Raw genomic sequence first — 24,551 nt, 5'->3', positions numbered from 1 at the left:
GTATATGTAAAAGATATAATCCCTAAGCCGTATTATATAGGCCATGCCGGGGACGAGCCCAAGTCCACTGCCCATTTCCTTATTTTTGAAGCCTGTTAAGCAAAATATGGGCTTAGTAAATTAAGTGGCCCAACTAGCCCAAGTCCAACTTTAGTATGTCCTACTTAATTATTATTTAATCAGTTTTATGTAATTTTTAATTTGTAATATAATTAAGATATATGTATATATATATATATTAATAATGAAATGATTTAAAAAAAATTTCAAAAGAAATGAAAAGATTAAAAAAATGAAAATTTTAAAATTTAAATATTAATAAGATTGAAAATAAAAATTGAATACACTCGGATTTTGAAAAACTTTTTCTAATCTCTATTAAATACCATCAAATTTTAAAATATTTTTTAAAATTCAAATTGAATGCCTCTTTATTTCAATTATCTAAAAAAATCCTTTAAAATCTTGATCGAATACATTCCCGGATTCGGTGCCCCACTCCCCCGGCCCCAGCCCACTCATTGTCTACTTCAATATTTCTTGCATATGACTATATCACAGATTTTTTTCAAGTATGTTTTGACATTTAAAGTCATATTTTTTTAACAAAAATATTTAAAGAATTTTAAATCTGAGTGACAGTTCATGATTTCATAATTCTGAAATTTTTCTAAAGTAATTTATATACTTTTAATACAACGTTGATTTTATGGAGTTCGAACTTCGGTGCCCAAAAATATGGGTTAATTTGTAATAATCTACTTAAATATCTAAAATAATTATATCAACTATTAAATATTATATACATGATTGCATGTCATTTTTTATTATAATAGGAGTTAAAAACCTAACAAGATGGAAGCAGAAATAAAATTTATGGGGACCGACTAATATTTGGAGAAACCAAACTAAATTATTTTATATTTTTTTCAACATTTTACACTAATTTTTTTGTGAACTTAGACAGTCGGCGGATATCGAGACTTTCTCCCGGTGCCCTCTAATTCCGCCTCTGAAGTCAGATAACAAATAAGAATATCTACTTTTTATCGATGTTGCATGTTAATTATATATAAAAAATCTGGTTAGTGCGTATCTTCCAATCACACTTTAAAATTTTAGATTGATCCGTTACTCGTTATTATGGCAGCATTTTCTGACATAATTGGTGGGGGAGGGGGTTTTGAGCTTGTCCGAAACACATGTTAAAAAATTATTTTAAGATAGAATAATTAAGCCGAAACAAATAAACATTACTATCTAAGTTTAAAAAAAAAACTTTACAATCTATAATGTTAACTGACGAAATAATCTTTAGGTCAATCTCTAAGAATTCTAGCCGAATTAGAATCTGATGACTGCTTCAGAATAACGCATCAACCATATTCACGTCATCATCAATATTTACATCTTTAACTATATTTCCTTCCATTGCACTTCTAAGCTTTTCATGACGACGTTGAAGCATTCCCCACGAAAATTAGTGCTTGTACCACTCTGTAGTTAAAAGGAAAAAATCATTATAATCAAAGCACATGCTATAATCAGATGTGTATACATGATCCAATACTTCATCAAATGAATTTTTACTTTATCTTCCCAGATGATGTTTGAAGCGGCCGTACAACTACAACTAATTTGACGATACAAGTAATACTATACACATAGCGAAAGAAAAGATGGAAAATGACCTTGCACCCTTTTATTACGTTCAATATACTTCTGTTCATTTCATATGCATATACATAGGCAACTTCAGCAACATATCTCATGGATAATCACTTTTTTCATTAAGACAGACCATGGGGCCCTTAAGTTTTTGGCCGAGCAGAAAGTGAATTGGATTCCTGTTTTAAAGAAGATCCCAAGGGCATGATAGTTTTGAAGGAGGGGTTAAGGACAAAAAAGCTAAAGTATAGCAAGGGTGTTGTAATCTTTTACTTGAAGTAGAGGTTTAGTATAAACAGACCATCAATATTTTAATTACGTTCATGTTTGAACTATTATTCAGAAAATAGAAGTTATTATTCCACCAACGTCTCTCTCTATAACTGAATCCTATCTGATTCTCTTGCATTTCTAGCCTAAACTTTCTATTCCTTAACTTGTATACTATTCTAAGAAATCAAACACAAACAAAAACATCAGAAAAACAGAAAACTACATGTCAAGGCATGACACTGAAGTTAATAGTGTTGTCATAGATTTAGTATTTCTATAGCATTTAAAAAAGAGCTCGCACAAATATTTAGCCAGAGGAATATTTGGTTGGTATATAATAGAATTACTTCATCCGAGATGCAACTCGAGAAGTTTTGGTTGGAAAAGTTTCCTCAATGCACATCAATATCAGCATACAAATTCTTCGGTTTAGTATCTCTAGTAAGCTTAAGACCTGAATAATAGACATCGACTCCAAATTACAATTAAGCTGAAATTAATAGAAGCACTTTATGGACTCAAATCATCATTTTAACAAATCACACCATGGAAAACTTTTGTCTGCTGTAAATTTATACGTTTTACATCTACGTTTTACAAATTCAAATTCCAACATTGTCAATTACTCTATGAATTAAAAGGTGTTTATTCAAATACCAAGTATAACAAGAAGAAGGAAATTCCTATTTAAATTATGGCGCTGTTAGTTTATTTTTACATTAAACAAATACTATCAATCCATATTCGACAAGAAAGTTTATTCTAAAAATACTGTACGGCCATCATCAGGGAATAGAGTAGCGTCTAGATCTGGTACAGGAAGTTACGAAAAAGGTACACAAACCAATCAGAGAAGCACATTAATTTAGTGAACATTGTTAAAAAGAGCCTGTACACATTTAATATTTCGTTGTTGTCTACAACAGAAGACTGGATGGTTAAAATTAAGACCCTGATTACAAGCTAGCAAGGCATTATATTTGTGACCTCATTTATTCACTAAAGTTAATTCCTTCAACAGTTGTGAAAAGGTAAGACTATATATCTAAAGATCATATGCCAATCAGGAATCTGAACAATCGCCTAAGAAGTATTCAATTGGGAATATGAACAATTACCGCAGAGGAACGGAAGTATATATGCAAAAAGATAATAAATAGGGTCTTTGAAAAAGATGAAGAGACTAAAGTAATTATCTGCACCTTTTGCTTTCTGCACCCATGTACTATTCTGGGCATTACCGCATCTAGTAGGTTGCAGCTGCTCTAAAATAATTGGATGGACATTAAAGAAGAATCCACAGTAATAATATTTTGAGGCTTCATCTGAGCCAATCACGGTCAGATGCTATGGATTTAGATGGCCTACAACAGCTTCCTCAAGCAATTGCAGAAAACCAGGGCAATATGGTTGCACTGATGACATCAGTAATATGTTGGGTAGTATTTCAATTCTGGTGGATTATATTTGTTGCTGTATATATTTTGTTGAGATTGTTTGACGAATTGATTAAAAGAAAGGTCGGAAAATGCTACAAATGCGGACTGAGTTGGCTCATGATCAGGGAGAACCATATTCAAAACTCAATTTTTTTGAGAAGCATCTACAAGAGAGGCGGTGTTACTTATACCAATTTACAGCAACCTGAGCAGCATGTCTTAAGGGATGAAAAGAGTTCACAGCATTCAAGTGATGGAGAGCGCCTTATACAGGAGGCAGAACTCGAACAATTAGAGAGTGATACCGACAGGTTGAGGACTGAAATTATGAATATCCAAAAGGAACAGAAGAATGCAGATAATTATCTGTTATCTGTTAAAGAGAGGCTGAGAAGGACTGAACAGAAGCAACAGCAGATGTTCATTAGCATGGCCAAAGCATTTCAGAACCCCTTATTTAGCGAGATTCTTATGCAGCAGCTCAGGCCGAAAGAAGCACTGGAGACTGCTGGAACTTCAAAGAAACAAAAGCTGATTGCTCCACAGTGCAACAAAGGTCCAGCGGAGGCATCCTATTATCCTATATATGCAAAAAGATATAAATAGGGTCTTTGAAAAAGATGAAGAGACTAAAGTAATTATCTGCACCTTTTGCTTTCTGCACCCATGTACTATTCTGGGCATTACCGCATCTAGTAGGTTGCAGGTGCAGCTGCTCTAAATAATTGGATGGACATTAAAGAAGAATCCACAGTAATAATATTTTGAGGCTTCATCTGAGCAAATCACGGTCAGATGCTATGGATTTAGATGGCCTGCAACAGCTTCCTCAAACAATTGCTGAAAACCAGGGCACTTGTTAAGAAAATTATAAGAATAAGTTTATAACAAGATCAATAATATTAATCTAAAGGAACTTATTACTAGACCTTCTCATGTAAAAGTAATGCACATGAATGATTACTGAACATGAAAATATGCAAGATATAAAATGATGGTCAACATGTCTGCTGCTTAATCCTCTTTGTTGCTTCTAGTTTATGTTTGCACTAGCCAAAAAGATAACTAATAATAAACATGCAGATTTGTTTTAAAGAAACAAAGTCGTAGCCAGTGTCTTACTTACCGAAGCATGTTGCAGACGTGCATTCTCTTCTTTTATCACGTGCAGTTCCGCTTCCAGATCACGAGTATAAGGCTAGCCAATTAGAATACATGAAAACAAACTTTAGAAACAGACTTGGTGAGGCCCTCTCAAAGACCACGGTTTTAATCTACCGTATTTACATAGTCATGCCTATTTTTTGTGAATATTTCTTCATAAATAGAAATTAAAACAAATTTATTTATTCTGCAACCACTTAACAATGCATCTTCCATATTAATCCTTTACGATATAATCATTTCACTGTAAATAAACCGTAAATGTTGCCCTAGGATAAAGTTAAGTATTAACAATAAATTTTCAAATTATATGGGTTTGAGGCTGGAAATTTCGATAGTTTTAATGGATCGGGATCCATTTAAATAGAAAAAACAACCAAAAATGAACGTGTAACGTATCCATTCTAGATTTCTTCTTCATAAACTTTACACACACACACACACAATTACACAAATCTAGATCAACTTGTTGTATTTAACAAAAATAAAAATATAATAGAATTACCTGGAAACTACACGTGAACAGGAACGAAAATCATAGAGCACTTTCTTCATTGTTTCTGCAAGTAATTCAGAAAATCAAATAAAAATGAAGAATTAAATATAAAAAAAAAAATTATACTCATAAAAGATTGTACAAGAAGAGGACCTTAAGAATCTCTGCACTCCATGAAATGGTGAGCAGTGAGCCCAACAATTGCTTGCAGGAAACATAAAAACATTTTCAAACTTGAGTTGAAACTGTACGGGGACGGTGACGAGATTCGTGGAGCACTTTCTTCATTGTTTCTACAAGTAATTCAGGAAATTCGAATAAAAATGAAGAATTAAACTAAAAAAAACATAAATTATACTCATAAAAGATTGTACAAGTGAATTGAGTCTTGAAATTGACACCTTATAATTAATAAAAAGGGGCGATTGAGAGATTGAATATGATGAGACAGCTTCGTGTACTAATCAATCGGCTGCAACTCGATTTCACCTCCAAAACCATGATTACATGAAATTGATTATAATAAACGGGTGCTAATCCCTAACCCTAAGCCGTATTATATAGGCCGAGCAAGTGCCATTTCCTTACTTTTGAAGCCCAGTAAGCAAAACATGGGCTTGGTAAATTAGGGGGTCAACTTAGGGGGTCAACTAGCTCCTATTCAAAGCCCAAGTCCAACTTTAAAAAATAATTTTTAATATGTAAGTCATTAAAAATAATTTCTTCATAAAATTTACATACTCTATTAAAAAATTAGTATAAAAAATTTAAATGATAACCATTGCATAAGAATTCATATAATACATAAGTTATCACATCATTAACTTATTAATATCGATTAGTTGTTGCATACTTAATATATATATATATATATTTATAACTAATTATTATAGAGATATATGCATGGATCATATAATACCTAAGTTATGACTTACTAATATAGATTAATAATTGCATACTTAATATATACATATTCATTTATAACTAATTATTATAGAAATACATGCACGCATGTATACATACATACATCCAAACATATGTACGTATGTACGTATATATGTATATATATAATAATTTAGTTAGAGATGTTATATTTTCAGAGCAGGTTCTTAATTATCAGAGCAAGACAATAAAAAATATTATATTACCCTCAATTTATTTTTCTATTTGGCATGACGTAGTATTGTCTTATCCTTTTTATTTGCTCCGAAAATTAAAAACCCTCATCTTCAAATGAAATTTCCCTTAAATTTCCCTTTTAGTTAATGATTCAAATTTTTTTGTCTACAAAAATTGTCCTTATTTTTAACGTAAGTTAAATTCTAAAAACGAGAATACATACATTATTAATTATCAAATTAATAATATAAATAAGTGAATTTTAAATATAAAGTAAAATTAAATATTAATATTAATAGTAATAATTTTAAATTTCATTAAAAAGAAAAAATATTTCATTTTAATAGCAGGTTTATAAAACATATATATTAAAAATTCTAATAATAATAATTATTATTATTTATATTATATTAATAATAATTATAATAATAATAATAATAATAATAATAATAATATTATAACAAAATAAATAATATTAATACATGAGAAACTTGAGTACAAAATCATGTTATTTATAAAAAGTGGTAGTACATTTAAATTATAATAAATTTTATTTGTACCAAATATTATTGTTCGTCATTAATTTTAATGATATTATCACAGCCTACCAGTGACCTTTAATAACACAGTTGACTGACATATACCATATTTATCACATTAACACTAATATTTAGATCTATTATAAACATTTGCGAATTAAATATTACAAACAAATGAACTAGATAAACTTATATATTAAATATGATTATGTGGATCAGAACCATTGATACCTCTAACTGAATATATATTTATATCTAACCATGTCATACTTTAAGTATTATATTTTTGTATTTACACAAAAATAAATAAATTATGGGCTTTCATATATATATATATATATATATATATATATATATACATACATATATATATATATATAAATACACACACATATATATATATATGTATATATAATATATACACACACATATATATATGTATATGTATGTGTGAATTTATGTAAAAAAAAACTTTAACTTATGGTCTTCATAATTCATAAAATATATGATAATGTTGGTTTATATTGGTATTTTACTCCGTCATTATGGCATGAACATATAATATTAACTAAAATAAATAATCTTGGTAAAGTTTACATATTAAAATACAACCCGAAAGCGCCTAGTATGCCGTGAGATGTGGATTTATTAATATTTTTTGAGAGAGGGGAAAGAGTTACTGAGGTCGGAAATTAAAATTGAAGAATACTAAAATTCAAATAACAATTATAAAATAAAATATTATGTAAACAAACAACTATATTATGTAAAATTACTAAAATTTCTAAAAAATTTCCATGGATCGTCCTTAACAGTAAAAAACAAGAAATGTCACTACAAGTCTCTACGTTAATTGTAGATAAACACTATTGCACCAATGTCATTAAAATAAAAATCTACTCATATACAAAAATAAATCCATCATCATTAGGAGGGGGGACAACATGAAATATTATCAACAAGAAAAACTAAAATAATATCGATTCGCCCAATATAGAGCATGTCCGTGCATTGCACGGGCTACAGAGCTAGTTAATCATTATTATGGAACATTGTGATATGCTCAACCAGATCGAATTGTAGTTGACGGTGTTTCTGCCTGTTACAAAGTTGGATAGTCCTTCCGATATACATTTCATTAGAGGCTAAAGATTCTTCGCCTAAGTTTGGAGGCGTTAAGTCATATGTTGCATCATCGTAAGATGGTAAAGCGCCAAAGGGAGTGGCGTATGTGTCTCTCTCATCCTCAACGATCATATTATGTAGTATAATACACGCTCTCATTATTTTAGCGAGATCTTCTTTATCCCAAAATTGTGTTGGATCATGTACAATTGCAAATTGAGATTGCAACACGCCAAATGTCATTTCTACGTTTTTTCGATGACCTTCTTGATATTTGGAGAACAATTTTCCTCTTTTCACCCTGTGGGCGTGGAATTGTTTCACGAACGTAGCCCATTCAGGATAGATTCCATCTGTTAGATAGTACCCCATGTTATAGTTGTTACCATTAATATTGTAATTTACCTCAGGAGCACGACCTTCTAGTACATCATCAAATATCGGTTATCGGTCTAACACATTCATGTCGTTATTAGAACCAGCAACTCCGAAAAATGCATGTCATATCCATAGGTCCGATGAGGCAACAACATTAAGCAATATTGTTGGAACTCCTTTATGACCCCTCATGAACATCCCTTTCCATGCTTTAGGGCAATTTTTCCACTGCAAATGCATGTAGTCAATACTCCCCATCATTCCGGGAAAACCGCGAGCCTTTCCCATTTTTATGAGACGTTGTACCTCATTTGAGTTTGGCTTTCGCAAATATTCACTCTCAAAAATTAAAATAATATTGGTAACAAATTTTTTCAAGCATTCAATTGCAGTGGACGTACCAATGCACACATAATCATCAACTGCATCCGTTCCAATTCCATATGCCAACATGCGTATGGCCGCGGTGAATTTTGTAAAGGTGATAGGCCCTTTCTTTCCAATGCATCAACCTTCTGCTGAAAATATGGATCAAAATTTGAAAGAGCATCCACAATTCGAAGGAACACGTGTCTTCCCATTCGAAACCGTCGTCGGAATGTATCTAGAGGGTATACTGGATTTTGAGCAAAATAATCTCTCTCCAATCGTTCATGACCCGCTTCACGGTCTTTGCATATCACTCGTTTAGTCGTGGTTGACGAGCCTTCTTCAATAAATTCTTTAGACATATCAGAGTTCTCATCCGTAGTATATATTTTGATTGCACTGTGAATGAAAAAAATGAGTTGCAGACTATCACAAAGAACAGACATGTTTTATAGGAGATAAAAATAATAAAAGAAAACGGCTAGTTCGAACTAAAAATAAACAAGAACTAAATTACAACGGCTAGTTCCAAATAGAAACAAACAAAAACTAGCTTCCAAGAACTTATTCCAAACAGAATCAAACGAACAACTAGTTTCCAACAACTAATTCCAAATAAAAATAAACAAGCAACTAGATTCCAATGGCTAGTTCCACCTGCGTCTTGATTTGACTTCCTCAATAATTTTGGCATAAATCTCTCGTTGAGCCTCATTCATTATACTATTATCAAGCGTAAGAATTTGCATATCTGATTCATTCTCTTTCCTAGCCTCCTCTTTTTCTTAAGTTCATTGAACTCTGCCATTAGATCTAATCTCCTGCATAAACTAGCTTTTATTTCTTCATAATCTTTTTTTTAAGATCATTAAACTCTGCCTTTTTTTCCCGTCCCTTTTAGCTGCTTTTGTACCTTTAGGACGAACCGGTGATTCAACAACATTCTCATCTGTTGGTGTTTCATTCATCAATGATGAGTAGTTCCCAAAATCACTAAATTTAGTTCTCTTTGCACTTCCATTATTTGTCTCTTTAGGCTGTCTCCATTTAGGATGTCTCTTTAGATCATTCCAATACTTGTCAAAATTAAACTTCTTATTGTATTTAGTTTTATGGAAACCATGAGCTGCCGCAATTATGTTGTCCAAATTTGTACCACTCCCCATTTTTGAGACAGCTTCCTCATAACATGTTCTATATTGCTAAGCCCCTTCATTTATTCGTTGCCACCTTTTTTTGATAGATATTACCCCTCTTTTGATAATATCGTGATTACTTTATTCACAATAGTTACAAATTTGATCCCAAAATTCACCTTTTTTATTCGCCCCGATCAAGGGATCAATCGACACATTCAACCATGCGCTAATTAAGAGTTTATCTTCAGGAGGTCATTTCACTTGTTAGGGGAATCACAAGGGTTTGGAAGGTGGTATTGGGTTAACGATATATGAAACTAATATCATATGACGTATGTTTAGTTGATTGCTATAATTGATATTGATAGTATATTAATATCATGTTTGGTTGATTGTTGCAATTTATATGAGTAATTTTAAATATTTTTAAGGTTATAATTTTAAATAATTTAAATAATAAAACATTTAATATTTTTTTTATATTTTTTAATTGCTAACTTAATTTTGTATTATAAAATTACACGTAGTATATAAATTATTATAATTATTATTTTAAATTTCTTATTGTGTGCTATTTTTCGGCTGTAAATATCATTTAATATTATTTTTCAATAGTCATTTTTAAATTAATATTTATAAACTTAGGGGTGTATCCTTATTTAATAAATTTTTTAGGTTCAATAATTCACTTTGGATATTAGAAATATTTAAAAACTAGTTTCCCTCCTATCTCTCTCTTTCGCAAAATCTTAATTCTTATTTTTTCGATTGGTTAATGATAAACACTGTTTCGATAATTTTTCCTAATTTTTATTTACTTCAAATAAATCTATCTCTTCATTAAGAGTTTTAGTTCTATGTATAGGTTTTCTTAACTATATATTGTGTTTTGTTCTCTCTCATTGTGAGAGTTTAGTTTGTTTGTTTTGTTCTCTGGAATCGTACATCTACAAAATTTCGTATATTGGTTCATTGATAGGGGTCCTATCAGATTACGACTATTATTAATTGTTCGAATGCGTTTCGACACGTCAAATTTCTGTGTTCTCACAATTTCAACAGATTGTTGGATTGTCTTTATAAAATGATGTATAGCGAGAAATATACAACAGTGAAAGATCCGATCAACGATCGTAGTTTTGTTCAAAAAGACTATGATTTGATTTATCTTGATACGTATTTATTCAGTTTTAATTATTATTATAATTTTTTTTTGGATTTTAATTAATAAACTAATTGAATATCCAATTTTTTTTAATAAATGACAGCTAATTTAACAATCTTGAACAATTTTTTTTTAACGTAGGTAACCGGCGGCCGCTAACCATCGGGTGCGCACTAGATAAACCTTACGGGCTCCTAAAGTTCAACAACTTCCATTTAGATTTTTGAAATATTAAAATAATAAATTAATAATTGGTACACTGATATAGAATTCAACCGGTCCCAAAAGTTCCCCGCCTAGCATGTCGACATCATCATCAATATTCACATCTTCAACTACCTTTCCTTCGATTGCACTTCTAAGCTTTCCATGACAAGGTCGAAACATTCCCCACAAAAAATCATGCTTATACCACTCTGTAGTAAAAAAGAAAAGATCATTATAATCAAGCACATGCTATAATCAGGTGGTGTATATATGATCCAATACTTCATCAAATGAGTTTTCACTTTATCTTCCCTCATCACAGAGACCAACTAAAACTAATATGGCAATACAAGTAATACTATAACCAAGCGAAATGAAAGACGACCTTGCTCCCTTTTATTACGTTTAACATACTTGTGTTCATTTAATATGCATATACATATGCAGTTTGGACATATATCATGGATAAGCACTTTTTTCTTTAAGCCAGGCATTAATCCCTATTTAATTTATGGCGCTATTAGTTTAATTTCATATTAAACAAATACTCTCTAAGTCCATATTCGACAAGAAAGTTTACTCTGAAAATACTGTACGGCCATTATCAGGGGATAGAATAGCGTCTATATCTGCTATAAGAAGTTAAGAGAAAAAAGAAGTTAAGGCTTATGAGAATATGTGGTCACATGGAATAACATAAGTTTTGCTACAGAAACTTATGAGACCAGTTTTGTACCCAATGGGAACGTTAACCTTTTACAATGGAAGAAAGTGAGAACTAGGCCCAGTACACTGGAAAACTGCAATCTTACTATCTGTTGTTCAGATAAAATTAAATGAACTTTAGTCATGGTATCTGGACTAGGAAAATGAAGGAGTTGTAGAAGACCTCACATATCCAGTAAAGTAAATTCTTTCAACAGTTGTGAAAAAGTAAGACTTTATATATCTACAAATTCTATGCCAATTTGGAATCTGAACAATCTCCAAAGCGGTATTCAATTGGGAATACGAACAATTACCGCAGAGGAAAGGAAGGAATACCAAGTATTTATCAACTATATACGCAAAAAGATAATAAACGGGGACTTTGAAAAAAATGAAGAGACTAAAGTATTATCTGCACCTTTTACTTTCTGCACCCATGTTTCTGGGCATTACCGCATCTAGTAGGTTGCAGCTGCTCTAAATAATTGGATGGACATTGAAGAAGAATCCGCAGGAATAATATTTTGAGGCTTCATCTGAGCCAATCACGGTCAGATGCTATGGCTTTAGATGGCCTGCAACAGCTTCCTCAAGCAACAGCTGAAAACCAGGACACTGGTTCAGAAAATTATAAGAAACAAGTATATAACAAGATCAATAATATTAACCTTAAGGAACTTATTACTAGACCTTCTCATGTTACAGTCATGCACACCACTTCCATGAATAAGTAAAATATGTATGATTTAATATTGTCGGTAAAAGATCTAACAAACATTAACTATGTAAACCATTCAGGATGAGTTGTGACCGGTCTCCAATGGAGTAATTTTTGCGATCTTAAACAGTTGACAGATAACCCGAGACTCCCTCCAGTGCCCTCTAGTTCTCCCTCTGAAAACTAGGTCAAGCTTCTTGCAGTAACAAATTGCAGAAGATAAATAAGAATAGTTCAGGGACGTATGAATTTATTTTCCCTAAAATATATAAATAGCATTGTTAATCACGAATATGTAAATATTATGTGTTTAAAGTATTATTTAGATTAATAGTAAATGTAAATACATAAATATATAAAAAAATATATTAGAATAATCAAATTTTAATCGGATTTTTAATCGGGTCGAGCCGAGTATGTAAATATATATATAATTCTGAAATTATTATTTTATATATTAGTTGGACCCTTAATAATTTTCTAATTTTTTTATCTTACTTTTAACGATAGTCTTACTTTACGACCTTGCCCCAAGTTGAGACCAACGAAATTTATACTTAAGCGGGTTATTACTTACCGAATATTACTTAATCGAGATTTAACCGTCGATATAACATAAAGATTGCGGTTTACATGATCAGTGAAAGCTTTAAAATCAATTACGGAAATACCAATTCACATTTCAAAATCCACCAACTCAGCTCTCTCAGTGAAATGACAACATTTCTATCTTTTATGTTGTTTCAGCAAACACCAAATCAAATTTATTTTCTTCACCCAGATCTTTCTGAAATATTGCATGCAAATCCAAAAATGCAGTTGGTAATAATATCAATGACCATAGTAAATCCAATTCATTTACTAAAAGATATATGTTGGACAAAAGTTGTTTAAGTTCAATATTGATGCCTAAAGTTTAAGTTGCACTCAGTGCCCCACTTCCCCGACCCAAGCCCCCTCATTATCTATTTCAATATTTGTTCCATATGACTATTAGAGTATCTTCAACCCGTTAGGCAAAAAATCTGCGTGTGTCAGTCTATTATACATAATATGTGAAAAATGGTACACTCCAACGAGAAGACTGTTAGCTTTAATTTTAGACAACGAAATAGACGCACATTGTTGATTCTCCTGCATCATCTATAATACTCCATGTCACCTCCCGCCTAAAAATCTTCTAACTTTAACCCTAATTTAGGCCAAATCTTAATCAATTTTTTTTAATAACGTGGAACAAAATATCTGAAATCATTTTTTCAATATTTAATTTAAAATATTTAAGATATTTTTTAAATATATAATATTATAATATATAAATTATGTATATATCTTCATCATTAATATATATACATATAGATATATATATTTTTTTACTTATATTTTAATTATAAAAAAATAATTTTGTGTAATATTAAGTGTAAAAAAATTATTTTCTTGTTAACTAAATTTTAAAAAATGTAATATAATAAGATATATTTTAGTCATATATTTGTATTTTATATGTAAGTAATGGTCATAATAATTATTCATTTTTATTTTATAATGTTTACTTAAAAATATTGACATAAATATAAAACTATTATAATATTATAATTAAATATTTTTTATTGAATATCTTATTTTATTTTCAGTAATGTATAATAGAATAATTAAATTTATTTTAATTTTATATTTAAAATTAATAAAAATAATAATATTATAAATACAGCTATTGAGTATAGCAAATGTTACTGGAGTAAAAGTGCTTACATTGTTTTTGACAAAAATGTTTACGGGATTTTAAATTTGAGTAACAGTTCATGATTTAATAGTTCTGAGATTTTTTAAGTAATTTATATAGTTTTAATACAATGTTAATTTTGTGGAGTTTGAACTTCGGTGCCCGAAAATATGGGTTTATTTATAATAATCTTCTTAAATATCTAAATTAATTATATCAACTATAAAATATTACATACATGAGCACCCACCTATAATTTACATGTCATTTCTTATTATAATGGTAGTTAAATACTAACAGGACGGAACCAGAAATAAAATTTACGGGGGACCGACTAATATTTATAGGAACCAAACTATATTTTATATTTTTTTTTCAAAATTTTACACTAAAAGTTCCGCCTAGGTCTATCGTCTTGTACTAACAAATAGTAGAAGATAAAGATAAGAATATAAACTAGGTCATGATCAATGCAATGAGTGATGACATAAGAATATTTACTTTTTATCGATGTTGCATGTTAGTATATAGAAAAAAAATTCTGGTTAGTGCATATCTTCCAATCACACTTTAAAATTTTAGATAGACTCTTTCCATGGCGGCCCTCGAGCTTGTCCGAAACATGTTAAAAAATTATTTTAAGATAGAATAATTAAGCTAAAACAAATAAACATTACTATGTGCCTGTTTGAAAAATCTTAAATAAGTAACTTATAACTTAAAATAAATATGTGACTTATAAGTGATAAGTAAATAAATACTTTTATGTAAGTGTTTGAATAATTTTATTTATAAGTTAGATTATTTTTTTTACTTAAATGAACTAAAATAAATAATTTTTAAATATAATTATCTTAAAATGTGAATTTTATATTAGATTAATATTTACAAATATATTTTTTAAAACTAAAATTAATAAAAAAACAAAAAAACATAATAAGCCGAGAAAAAGTAGGTCGTTACTAACATTCAACTTATCAGATTTTAAGTTGTAAAGTCAACTTATACGTTGCTTCAAGTCAACTTATAAGTCAACTTACGGGCTTATAAGTCAACTTACGGGCTTATAAGTCAACTTTGTAGACAAACAGGTTTTATCTAAGTTCGAAAAAGGAAACATTACAATCTATAAAGTTAACTGGCGAAATAACCTTTAAATCAATCTCTAAGAATTCTAGCAGAATTATAATCTTATAATCTGATGACTGCTTATTCACGTTTCATCAATCTTCACGTCTTGAACTATATTTCCTTCCATTGCGACGTTGAAGCATTCCCCACAAAAAAACGTGCTTGTACTTGTACCACTCTGTAGTTAAAAAGAAAAAATCATTATAATCAAGCATATGCTATAATCAGGTGGTGTATACATGATCCAATACTTCATCAAATGAATTTTTACTTTATCTTCCCCTATGATGTTTGAAGCGGCCGGACAACTAACACCAATATGACGATACAAGTAATACTATACACATAGCGAAATGAAAGATGAAAGATGACCTTGCACCCTTTTATTACGTTCAATATACTTCTGTTCATTTCATATGCATATACATAGGCAATTTGGACAGCATATCTCATGGATAATCACTTTTTTCATCAAGCCTGACAACTGGACCCTTAAGTTTTTGGCTGAGCAGAAAGTGAGCAATTGGTTGCAGTGTAATTGGATAAGAAATTGATGACGAGGTTCAATTATACTAATCTTTACAGAAAAGTTCAAGAATAAACTGTTGCTGATGCGCAACAGGGACATGATAGTTTTGAAGGAGGGGTTAAGGACAGAAAATCTAGAGGAGAGGGACATGATATTTAATTCCAACACTGTCAATTACTTTATGAATTAAAAGGTGTTTATTCAAATACCAAGTATAACAAGATGGAAATTCCTGGGGATAGAGTAGCTTTTAGATCTGGTACAGGAAGTTAAGAAAAAGGTAGACAAACCAATCACAGAAGCACATTTATTTAGTGAACATTTTTAAAAAGGAGCCTGTACACATTTAATATTTCTTTGTTGTCTACAACAGAAGACTAGATGGTTAAAATTAAGACCCTAATTACAAGCATGCAAGGCATTATATCTGTGACCTCATTTATCCACTAAAGTTAATTCCTTCAACAGTTGTGAAAACTGAAAAGGTAAGACTATATATATAAAGATCATATGCCAATTAGGAATTTGAACAACCGCCAAAGCGGTATTCAATTGGGAATATGAACGATTACTGCAGAGGAAAGGAAGGAATACCAAGTATTTATGTACTATATTGCCGGTAAAATATATAGCAGACACTGACTATGTACACCATTCAGAATGAGCTGTGACCAATCTCCAGTGGAGTAATTTGGAATATGTAACCAAAAAAATTTGATAATATGTTATTCTGAGTCTTCATATGAGATTTATAACTCCAAATGTGAATACTTAAAAGTAAAAATTGACTACTTTTGCATTCACCAAATGACGTTTCATTGCGAAAATTCTATCGATTTTAGTAAAGCATGAATTTCTATAATAAATTTAAAATAATAGCAAAAAAATAAAATCTAAAAAATAACAACTGCAACAAATATTACAAATCTTGCATTAATTAGAAAAATGAAAAAATTACCTGGAAACTAGATGTCAACGACTCAACGGGGGAGGGGATTCACGGAGCATTTTCTTCATTGATTCTGCAAGTATTTCAGAAATTTATGAAGTAAAAGTAGAAGTATTAGTTCGATAATAAAACTAAAAAAAATCACAGATAAAGATAGTAAAATAATTTGGTCAAATTGTCTAACTGTGCCACAAGCCCACAATCATATGTATACACACACATGAATAATCAAGATTGTACAAGTGAATAGAGTCTGGAAATTGACACCTTCTAGATAACGAATTACAACTTCAAATCAAAATGAATTGTGGAAATCCTAGGCAATAGAGATACATTTATATTCAACTGTTGTAGGAAAGTCATGACTAATTAGGCTACTTATCTGACTAATCTTGTGCATCTGTTTTACGTTTAATATATATATATATATAACATGCATTCTACTTGTATTGATTTAATAATATAGTTTATTATTTTCATTCCAACAAAATACGGCAAAATCTTACCAGCATATGGTAACCCTTTTTTTATCTCAAACTTCTTTCCATGATCGAGGACTGCAATAAAATCTTCTGTAGAAAGATAAGCCCCCTTTTTTTATCTCAAACTTCTTTCCATGATCGAGGACTGCAATACAATCTTCTGTAGAAAGATAAGCCCGATCCACCTGAAAAACAGGTAAGATGTCAAATTCTGAGGCAGAGCCTTCATCTACAAGGCAGTAGATTCAAGTTCTTAAAAAATTGACATGATATCATTCCACTTGAAGCTGCTCCATAAGCAATCTATTTTCAGAATTGTCACACAACCAATAGAACTCAAAGTAAAAAAGAAATGATAGTTAATGTGATTTTACGTCAGCCAAAACAAGTTTTTGCATATTTGGCACTTAAAAAAAGATGTTTAGTTCGGGTTAAGAGACACTTGCATATATGTTATCTACCTTAAAGGTTTCTATATATCTAAAATTGTTATACGTTTTATAAGGAGATTTACTGCACATATTTTCCTCCACTTATCTTAGTTCATAATTAAGTTTTTACATCCCTTATTTCGAAGAAGAGTGTCAACAAACAGGAGATGATGACAGCTATGCTCATTTATTGTGCACTATTGAAGTACAAAACTAAGGGAACCCACACATAAGACTGTATACCTCAGATTCAAAAGTAATTGCATCTCCTTGTTCAGTGAAGCATTTTCGATCAGACAGGTTGACTAGATAATCCAATGTTTCCAAACCTTCTATCCTCACTTCACTGTAAACCACATGAATTTTGGTCAGTCCAGGTAGCAGAAACAAAAGAGGAAGAGCTAAATACTGTAAATTTCACTACGGAAAAGCTTTCATGGTATCAAGAAATCTAATTAACCAACAAGATCGCAAACTCTACATTCTTTCTCCTTTATAATTATGTGGCAAATGATCAAAATGAACAGTGAAAAGGGGGAAGTGTCTAAATGGCACATCTGAAAAGGCTCCCAGCGTCACTTTCAACTATATAAAGCTATGTTAACAAATTCATATTATTATATGTGGATTGATAATAATCACTATCATTCATGTACCCAAGACTCTTTGCCTACAATTGTTACTGTCCTATTTCTGTATCTACAAATATGATCTTAGATGTGAAAACATATGCACACATAAACTACAAAAAAAGTAATACATCAACTTCACTGGGTACCAAATGTTTCTGTAACTAAAGGTTCGCATCATCTCAAAACTATCAAACATGTGGAAGCTTCCAGGGATCCAATCAGCATATAGCATATGGGAACTTGCAACATGATCACTATCTTCTGCGGTTATATAAATTATTATTTTTTTTAAATACCGGTTAGGCCTAGTTTGTAAAGGAAAAAACAATATATCTGCATAGAAGTACTTTTAAAAAACCTGGCGTAACTAGAATATACTTGTCAAGTAAATTAGTAGGAAAATACATCAAAAGTCAACCTGTAGGGCCACTGCTTTAAATCTTCCTCTGAAGGACTGAGCAGCAAGTCAAATAAGTCTTTCCCGCTAAGCCTTCTGTTTTATGGGAGGAGGATCATTATCAATTCTCCATCCTTTGTTTCTTGCATGACCTTTTTCTTAAAATGAAGCGGAGGAGCGAAACTACAGAATATTTTAAAACATGCATCAAGTTATCGGTACAATGATTTCAAATAACAAGACTGCAACGTGCATATAACGATAATTGGTATATACCTTGGGAAAACAAACAGAGATTCCTCCTCGCTTGCATTATAAGGCCTGGGAATCTACAGAAAACATTTAGGAATATATTTAAAATTACGCCCGGTATTGTATATTAAGCAGCATAACTTGATTACTCATCACTCGCTCAACAAATACATAACGCACATTTTAAACTTACAACTATTCTCCTCCCTTTTTTCTAGTTTCTAAAGTACAAATTTGGTCATTCTGTAATGCGCCACAACCCAGAATTTATTTTCTTAAGGAAATTCCATCATGGATCACTTACAGAGAGATAATTCAAACAACAAGTTGTCGCTAGAAGCACTTAAATAGCAAGCCAAAAGAACAACTTAAGATTACAACCTAAATAACAACATAGATTGCAATTACCATCAAGAAAGCCTGCACATAATCATTATACACTTCAATGCCAGGGGGCACAAGAGGCAGTAGTAGTGCAAGAAAGTCTGCTCATTATACACTTTAATTGTAGTACCACACAACAGGGAGAAGTGGTGTTTTTTAGAAACATTATTATGGAAAATTTCAATATAATTTGTCATCCAAAGTTAGATGGGTCAAATTAGTTTGCCTAAGCTCTTGAACGGAACATCGAATATTGGGTATTATTCTCTTAAAAGATTTTGTGTGTTCTGCGTTTTACCGAAAGGAAATGGTGATACATGTATTTGTGTAATGAGAAATATAAATCTTTTGCGATGTTGGTGTAGTGCGTCAGAAATCGGATTACAGCTTTTGAGTCGAATCCGAAACATCACAAAAAGTGGAGCTCTGAGGTTGGTAAGAATAAGATACTAAGATTCATAGACGGAGAAGAAATAAAGGAGCCTGTACACATCTAACTATCCTTTGTTGTCTACAACAGAAGACTAGAAGGTTAAATGAAGACCCTGATTAAAAGTTAGCAAGAAATTATATTTGAGACCTCATACATCCGCTAAGGTAAATTTCATCAACAGTCGTTGACAAATAACTAAATAAGACTATATATCTACAAATCATATGGGCCAATTAGGAATCTGAACAATTACTAAAGCGGAAAGTATTCAATTGGGAATATGAACAATTGTCGAAAAGGAAAGAAAGGTATACTTAGTTCTCTAATATATTCGCGAAAAGGTAATAAATAGGGGCTTTAGACAGAAATTAAAGGGACTAGGGTAATAATCTTTATCTTTTGCTTTCTACAACCATGTATTATTCTGGGAATTACCAGATCCAGTAGGTGCAGCTGCTCTATAATATTTGGACTCGGGTACACAGAGTCATACATATCCAAGTATCCATCATTTACCCACATCTGCAAACATATACAAAGTCACCTTCAAAGCACCGGTAGATCTGCGATTATTACCGGAGGGATGATTTTTACGGCAAACTTTGAATATTTTTTGGTGAGGTACAATTATTTTCCAGTAATGACAAAGAAAGAAGGATTCGGTTTCAAGACCATGAATCTGGCACGGATTCCGCGCCGACACAGGTACCGCCTATTGAATAGCCGAGTCGGAGCAACACAGCCAGCAATGGGTATGAACCCTTATCAAAGGATTAGAAGAGGCTCAATCTATCATTAATCCTCATCCCAAATAATGGAGTACAAACACTATACTCGCTCTCAACAAAATGTTTTGATTTTACAGGTGATTAGATTTAGGTTTCCATTTTAGGGCTTTCATTTTAGGACTTTCAGTTAGGTATACATCACTAACTGATCTAACTGATTACGGCTTCAATTTAACTTTCTTCCATTTAGTCATAGGTTTTGCATTAAAGGGCGAGTGTATCCTGTGATTCTACCTGTTGAAGATAAAAAAGTTACCGGAAAGGTTTGTTTAATAATCCATCTTGACTTTCAGCCTGAATAGCATTAATGATATATAGCCCGCTATAGTATTAATAATTTCCATTCTTTATCTAGTCATGAACTTTTAGATATAATCTTCAAATTACTTACTTCCATGTGATGATTCTCTTACTATTATCATCATAGAACTTTTGAGCAATTTGCATGTGTGCTTTGTGACATCGGGTAACATAGGTTTCTATAGCTTATCCAATGTAAAAAATCACATACCCGTTGTTTTAATAACTGAATCATCAAAAGCAATAATGCTTTTCATATGCATAGCATCACTATATACTAATCTGTAAGTTGTAATTATATTTAGGAATTTCAAGTTGCCTCACTTTCTGATGCGGATTAAAAGAAAAGAAAATGAAAGAAATCATTTATGAACTTGATTCGTGAAAATTCCATTATCTGCAAATTTACAGTGAATGTGTGCATTGCAATTTGTTATATGAAGTGATTAGTACATGGTCAACATGTCTGCTTCTTTATTCTCTTTGTTGCTTCTAGTTAATGTATGCACTAGCCAAAAAGAAGTAACTAATAATAAACATGCAGATTCATTTTAAACAAACAAAGTTGTAGCCAATGTCCTACTTACCAAAGCATGTTGCAGACGGGCATTCTCTTCTTGCAACACGTGCAGTTCCGCTTCCAGATCACGACTATAAGCCTAGCCAATCAGAATACATAAAAACAAACTTTAGAAACAGACTTGGTGCGGCCCTCTCAAAGACCACGGTTTTAATCCAACATATTTACATAGTCATACTTATTTTTTGTGATTATTTCTTCGTAAATAGAAATTATTAACAAAATTATTTTTCTGCAACCACTTAACAAAGCACTAGGTATCACTTTGCACCTATCATATTAATCCTTCACGATATAATCATTTCACTGTAAATATACCGTAAATGCCTCATTGCCCTCCGATAAAGTTAAGTATTAACATTAATTTTTCAAATTATACGGGTTTACGCCTGGAAATTTCGACATTTCAACGTGATCCGTTTAAATAGAAAGAACAACCAAAAATGAATGTGGCCGGATCCATTCTAGATTTCTTCTTCATACACTTTACACACACACACAATTACACAAATCTAGATCAACTTGTTGTATGTAACAAAAATAAATACTATTATATATCTCGCATTAATTTCGAAAAATACGAAGAATTACCTGGAAACTACACGTGAACAGGAGCGGAATTCGTGGAGCACTTTCTTCATTGTTTCTGCAAGTAATTCAGAAATTCAAACAAGAATGAAGAATTAAATAATAATAATAAAAAATTATCCTCATAAAAGATTGTATAAGTGAATAGAGTCTCGAAATTGACACCTTATAAATAATAAAAAGGGGCGATTGAGAGATTGAATATGTTGAGACAGCTTCGTGTACAAAGAGAGATCGATCGGATGCAACTCGATTTCACCTCTGAAACCATGCTTCTATGAAATTGATTGTATATGTAAAAGATATAATCCCTAAGCCGTATTATATAGGCCATGCCGGGGACGAGCCCAAGTCCACTGCCCATTTCCTTATTTTTGAAGCCTGTTAAGCAAAATATGGGCTTAGTAAATTAAGTGGCCCAACTAGCCCAAGTCCAACTTTAGTATGTCCTACTTAATTATTATTTAATCAGTTTTATGTAATTTTTAATTTGTAATATAATTAAGATATATGTATATATATATATATTAATAATGAAATGATTTAAAAAAAATTTCAAAAGAAATGAAAAGATTAAAAAAATGAAAATTTTAAAATTTAAATATTAATAAGATTGAAAATAAAAATTGAATACACTCGGATTTTGAAAAACTTTTTCTAATCTCTATTAAATACCATCAAATTTTAAAATATTTTTTAAAATTCAAATTGAATGCCTCTTTATTTCAATTATCTAAAAAAATCCTTTAAAATCTTGATCGAATACATTCCCGGATTCGGTGCCCCACTCCCCCGGCCCCAGCCCACTCATTGTCTACTTCAATATTTCTTGCATATGACTATATCACAGATTTTTTTCAAGTATGTTTTGACATTTAAAGTCATATTTTTTTAACAAAAATATTTAAAGAATTTTAAATCTGAGTGACAGTTCATGATTTCATAATTCTGAAATTTTTCTAAAGTAATTTATATACTTTTAATACAACGTTGATTTTATGGAGTTCGAACTTCGGTGCCCAAAAATATGGGTTAATTTGTAATAATCTACTTAAATATCTAAAATAATTATATCAACTATTAAATATTATATACATGATTGCATGTCATTTTTTATTATAATAGGAGTTAAAAACCTAACAAGATGGAAGCAGAAATAAAATTTATGGGGACCGACTAATATTTGGAGAAACCAAACTAAATTATTTTATATTTTTTTCAACATTTTACACTAATTTTTTTGTGAACTTAGACAGTCGGCGGATATCGAGACTTTCTCCCGGTGCCCTCTAATTCCGCCTCTGAAGTCAGATAACAAATAAGAATATCTACTTTTTATCGATGTTGCATGTTAATTATATATAAAAAATCTGGTTAGTGCGTATCTTCCAATCACACTTTAAAATTTTAGATTGATCCGTTACTCGTTATTATGGCAGCATTTTCTGACATAATTGGTGGGGGAGGGGGTTTTGAGCTTGTCCGAAACACATGTTAAAAAATTATTTTAAGATAGAATAATTAAGCCGAAACAAATAAACATTACTATCTAAGTTTAAAAAAAAAACTTTACAATCTATAATGTTAACTGACGAAATAATCTTTAGGTCAATCTCTAAGAATTCTAGCCGAATTAGAATCTGATGACTGCTTCAGAATAACGCATCAACCATATTCACGTCATCATCAATATTTACATCTTTAACTATATTTCCTTCCATTGCACTTCTAAGCTTTTCATGACGACGTTGAAGCATTCCCCACGAAAATTAGTGCTTGTACCACTCTGTAGTTAAAAGGAAAAAATCATTATAATCAAAGCACATGCTATAATCAGATGTGTATACATGATCCAATACTTCATCAAATGAATTTTTACTTTATCTTCCCAGATGATGTTTGAAGCGGCCGTACAACTACAACTAATTTGACGATACAAGTAATACTATACACATAGCGAAAGAAAAGATGGAAAATGACCTTGCACCCTTTTATTACGTTCAATATACTTCTGTTCATTTCATATGCATATACATAGGCAACTTCAGCAACATATCTCATGGATAATCACTTTTTTCATTAAGACAGACCATGGGGCCCTTAAGTTTTTGGCCGAGCAGAAAGTGAATTGGATTCCTGTTTTAAAGAAGATCCCAAGGGCATGATAGTTTTGAAGGAGGGGTTAAGGACAAAAAAGCTAAAGTATAGCAAGGGTGTTGTAATCTTTTACTTGAAGTAGAGGTTTAGTATAAACAGACCATCAATATTTTAATTACGTTCATGTTTGAACTATTATTCAGAAAATAGAAGTTATTATTCCACCAACGTCTCTCTCTATAACTGAATCCTATCTGATTCTCTTGCATTTCTAGCCTAAACTTTCTATTCCTTAACTTGTATACTATTCTAAGAAATCAAACACAAACAAAAACATCAGAAAAACAG

At 31.1% G+C, this 24,551-nt stretch overlaps 2 protein-coding genes and 1 long non-coding RNA gene across 3 annotated transcripts; all 3 read right to left on the bottom strand.

Annotated features, from left to right (window-relative positions):
- Positions 1-7,730: 7,730 nt before the first annotated feature.
- On the bottom strand, positions 7,731-8,195 carry LOC141705171 (uncharacterized). The gene has a single exon (XM_074508236.1). The coding sequence runs from the start codon at positions 8,193-8,195 to the stop codon at positions 7,731-7,733; it is 465 nt and encodes a 154-aa protein (XP_074364337.1).
- A 129-nt stretch (positions 8,196-8,324) lies between these two features.
- Positions 8,325-9,736, bottom strand: LOC141705170 (uncharacterized). Its single transcript, XM_074508235.1, has 3 exons — positions 9,450-9,736; positions 8,603-8,969; positions 8,325-8,522 (listed from the first exon to the last, which is right to left on the bottom strand). Exons 1-3 carry the CDS (start codon positions 9,734-9,736, stop codon positions 8,325-8,327), a joined length of 852 nt encoding a protein of 283 aa, XP_074364336.1.
- A 5,440-nt stretch (positions 9,737-15,176) lies between these two features.
- LOC141705181 (uncharacterized) lies at positions 15,177-22,395 on the bottom strand. Its single transcript, XR_012568235.1, has 9 exons — positions 22,272-22,395; positions 22,110-22,164; positions 21,526-21,597; positions 19,058-19,110; positions 18,803-18,964; positions 17,996-18,098; positions 17,346-17,506; positions 16,849-16,912; positions 15,177-15,539 (listed from the first exon to the last, which is right to left on the bottom strand). It is a non-coding gene; the product is annotated as an uncharacterized LOC141705181 (long non-coding RNA).
- Positions 22,396-24,551: the final 2,156 nt, after the last annotated feature.

Source organism: Apium graveolens, unplaced genomic scaffold (genome assembly GCF_009905375.1).
Source record: "Apium graveolens cultivar Ventura unplaced genomic scaffold, ASM990537v1 ctg8610, whole genome shotgun sequence".
Classification (NCBI taxonomy): domain Eukaryota; kingdom Viridiplantae; phylum Streptophyta; class Magnoliopsida; order Apiales; family Apiaceae; genus Apium; species Apium graveolens.
The sequence above is the reverse complement of the archived record's forward strand: the minus strand, read 5'-3'. Positions and strand labels throughout refer to the sequence as shown.

Bases quoted from the DNA above. Each gene is read 5' to 3' on its own strand.
- LOC141705171 (XM_074508236.1), bottom strand. From the start codon at position 8,195: ATGGGGTACTATCTAACAGATGGAATCTATCCTGAATGGGCTACGTTC.
- LOC141705170 (XM_074508235.1), bottom strand. From the start codon at position 9,736: ATGGGGAGTGGTACAAATTTGGACAACATAATTGCGGCAGCTCATGGT. The intron at 8,970-9,449 runs GCAGAGTTTAAT...TTTCATTCACAG, and splicing joins AAAAGGGACGGGAAAAAAAG to TGCAATCAAAATATATACTA. The intron at 8,523-8,602 runs GTACGTCCACTG...TATTTGCGAAAG, and splicing joins TGATGATTATGTGTGCATTG to CCAAACTCAAATGAGGTACA.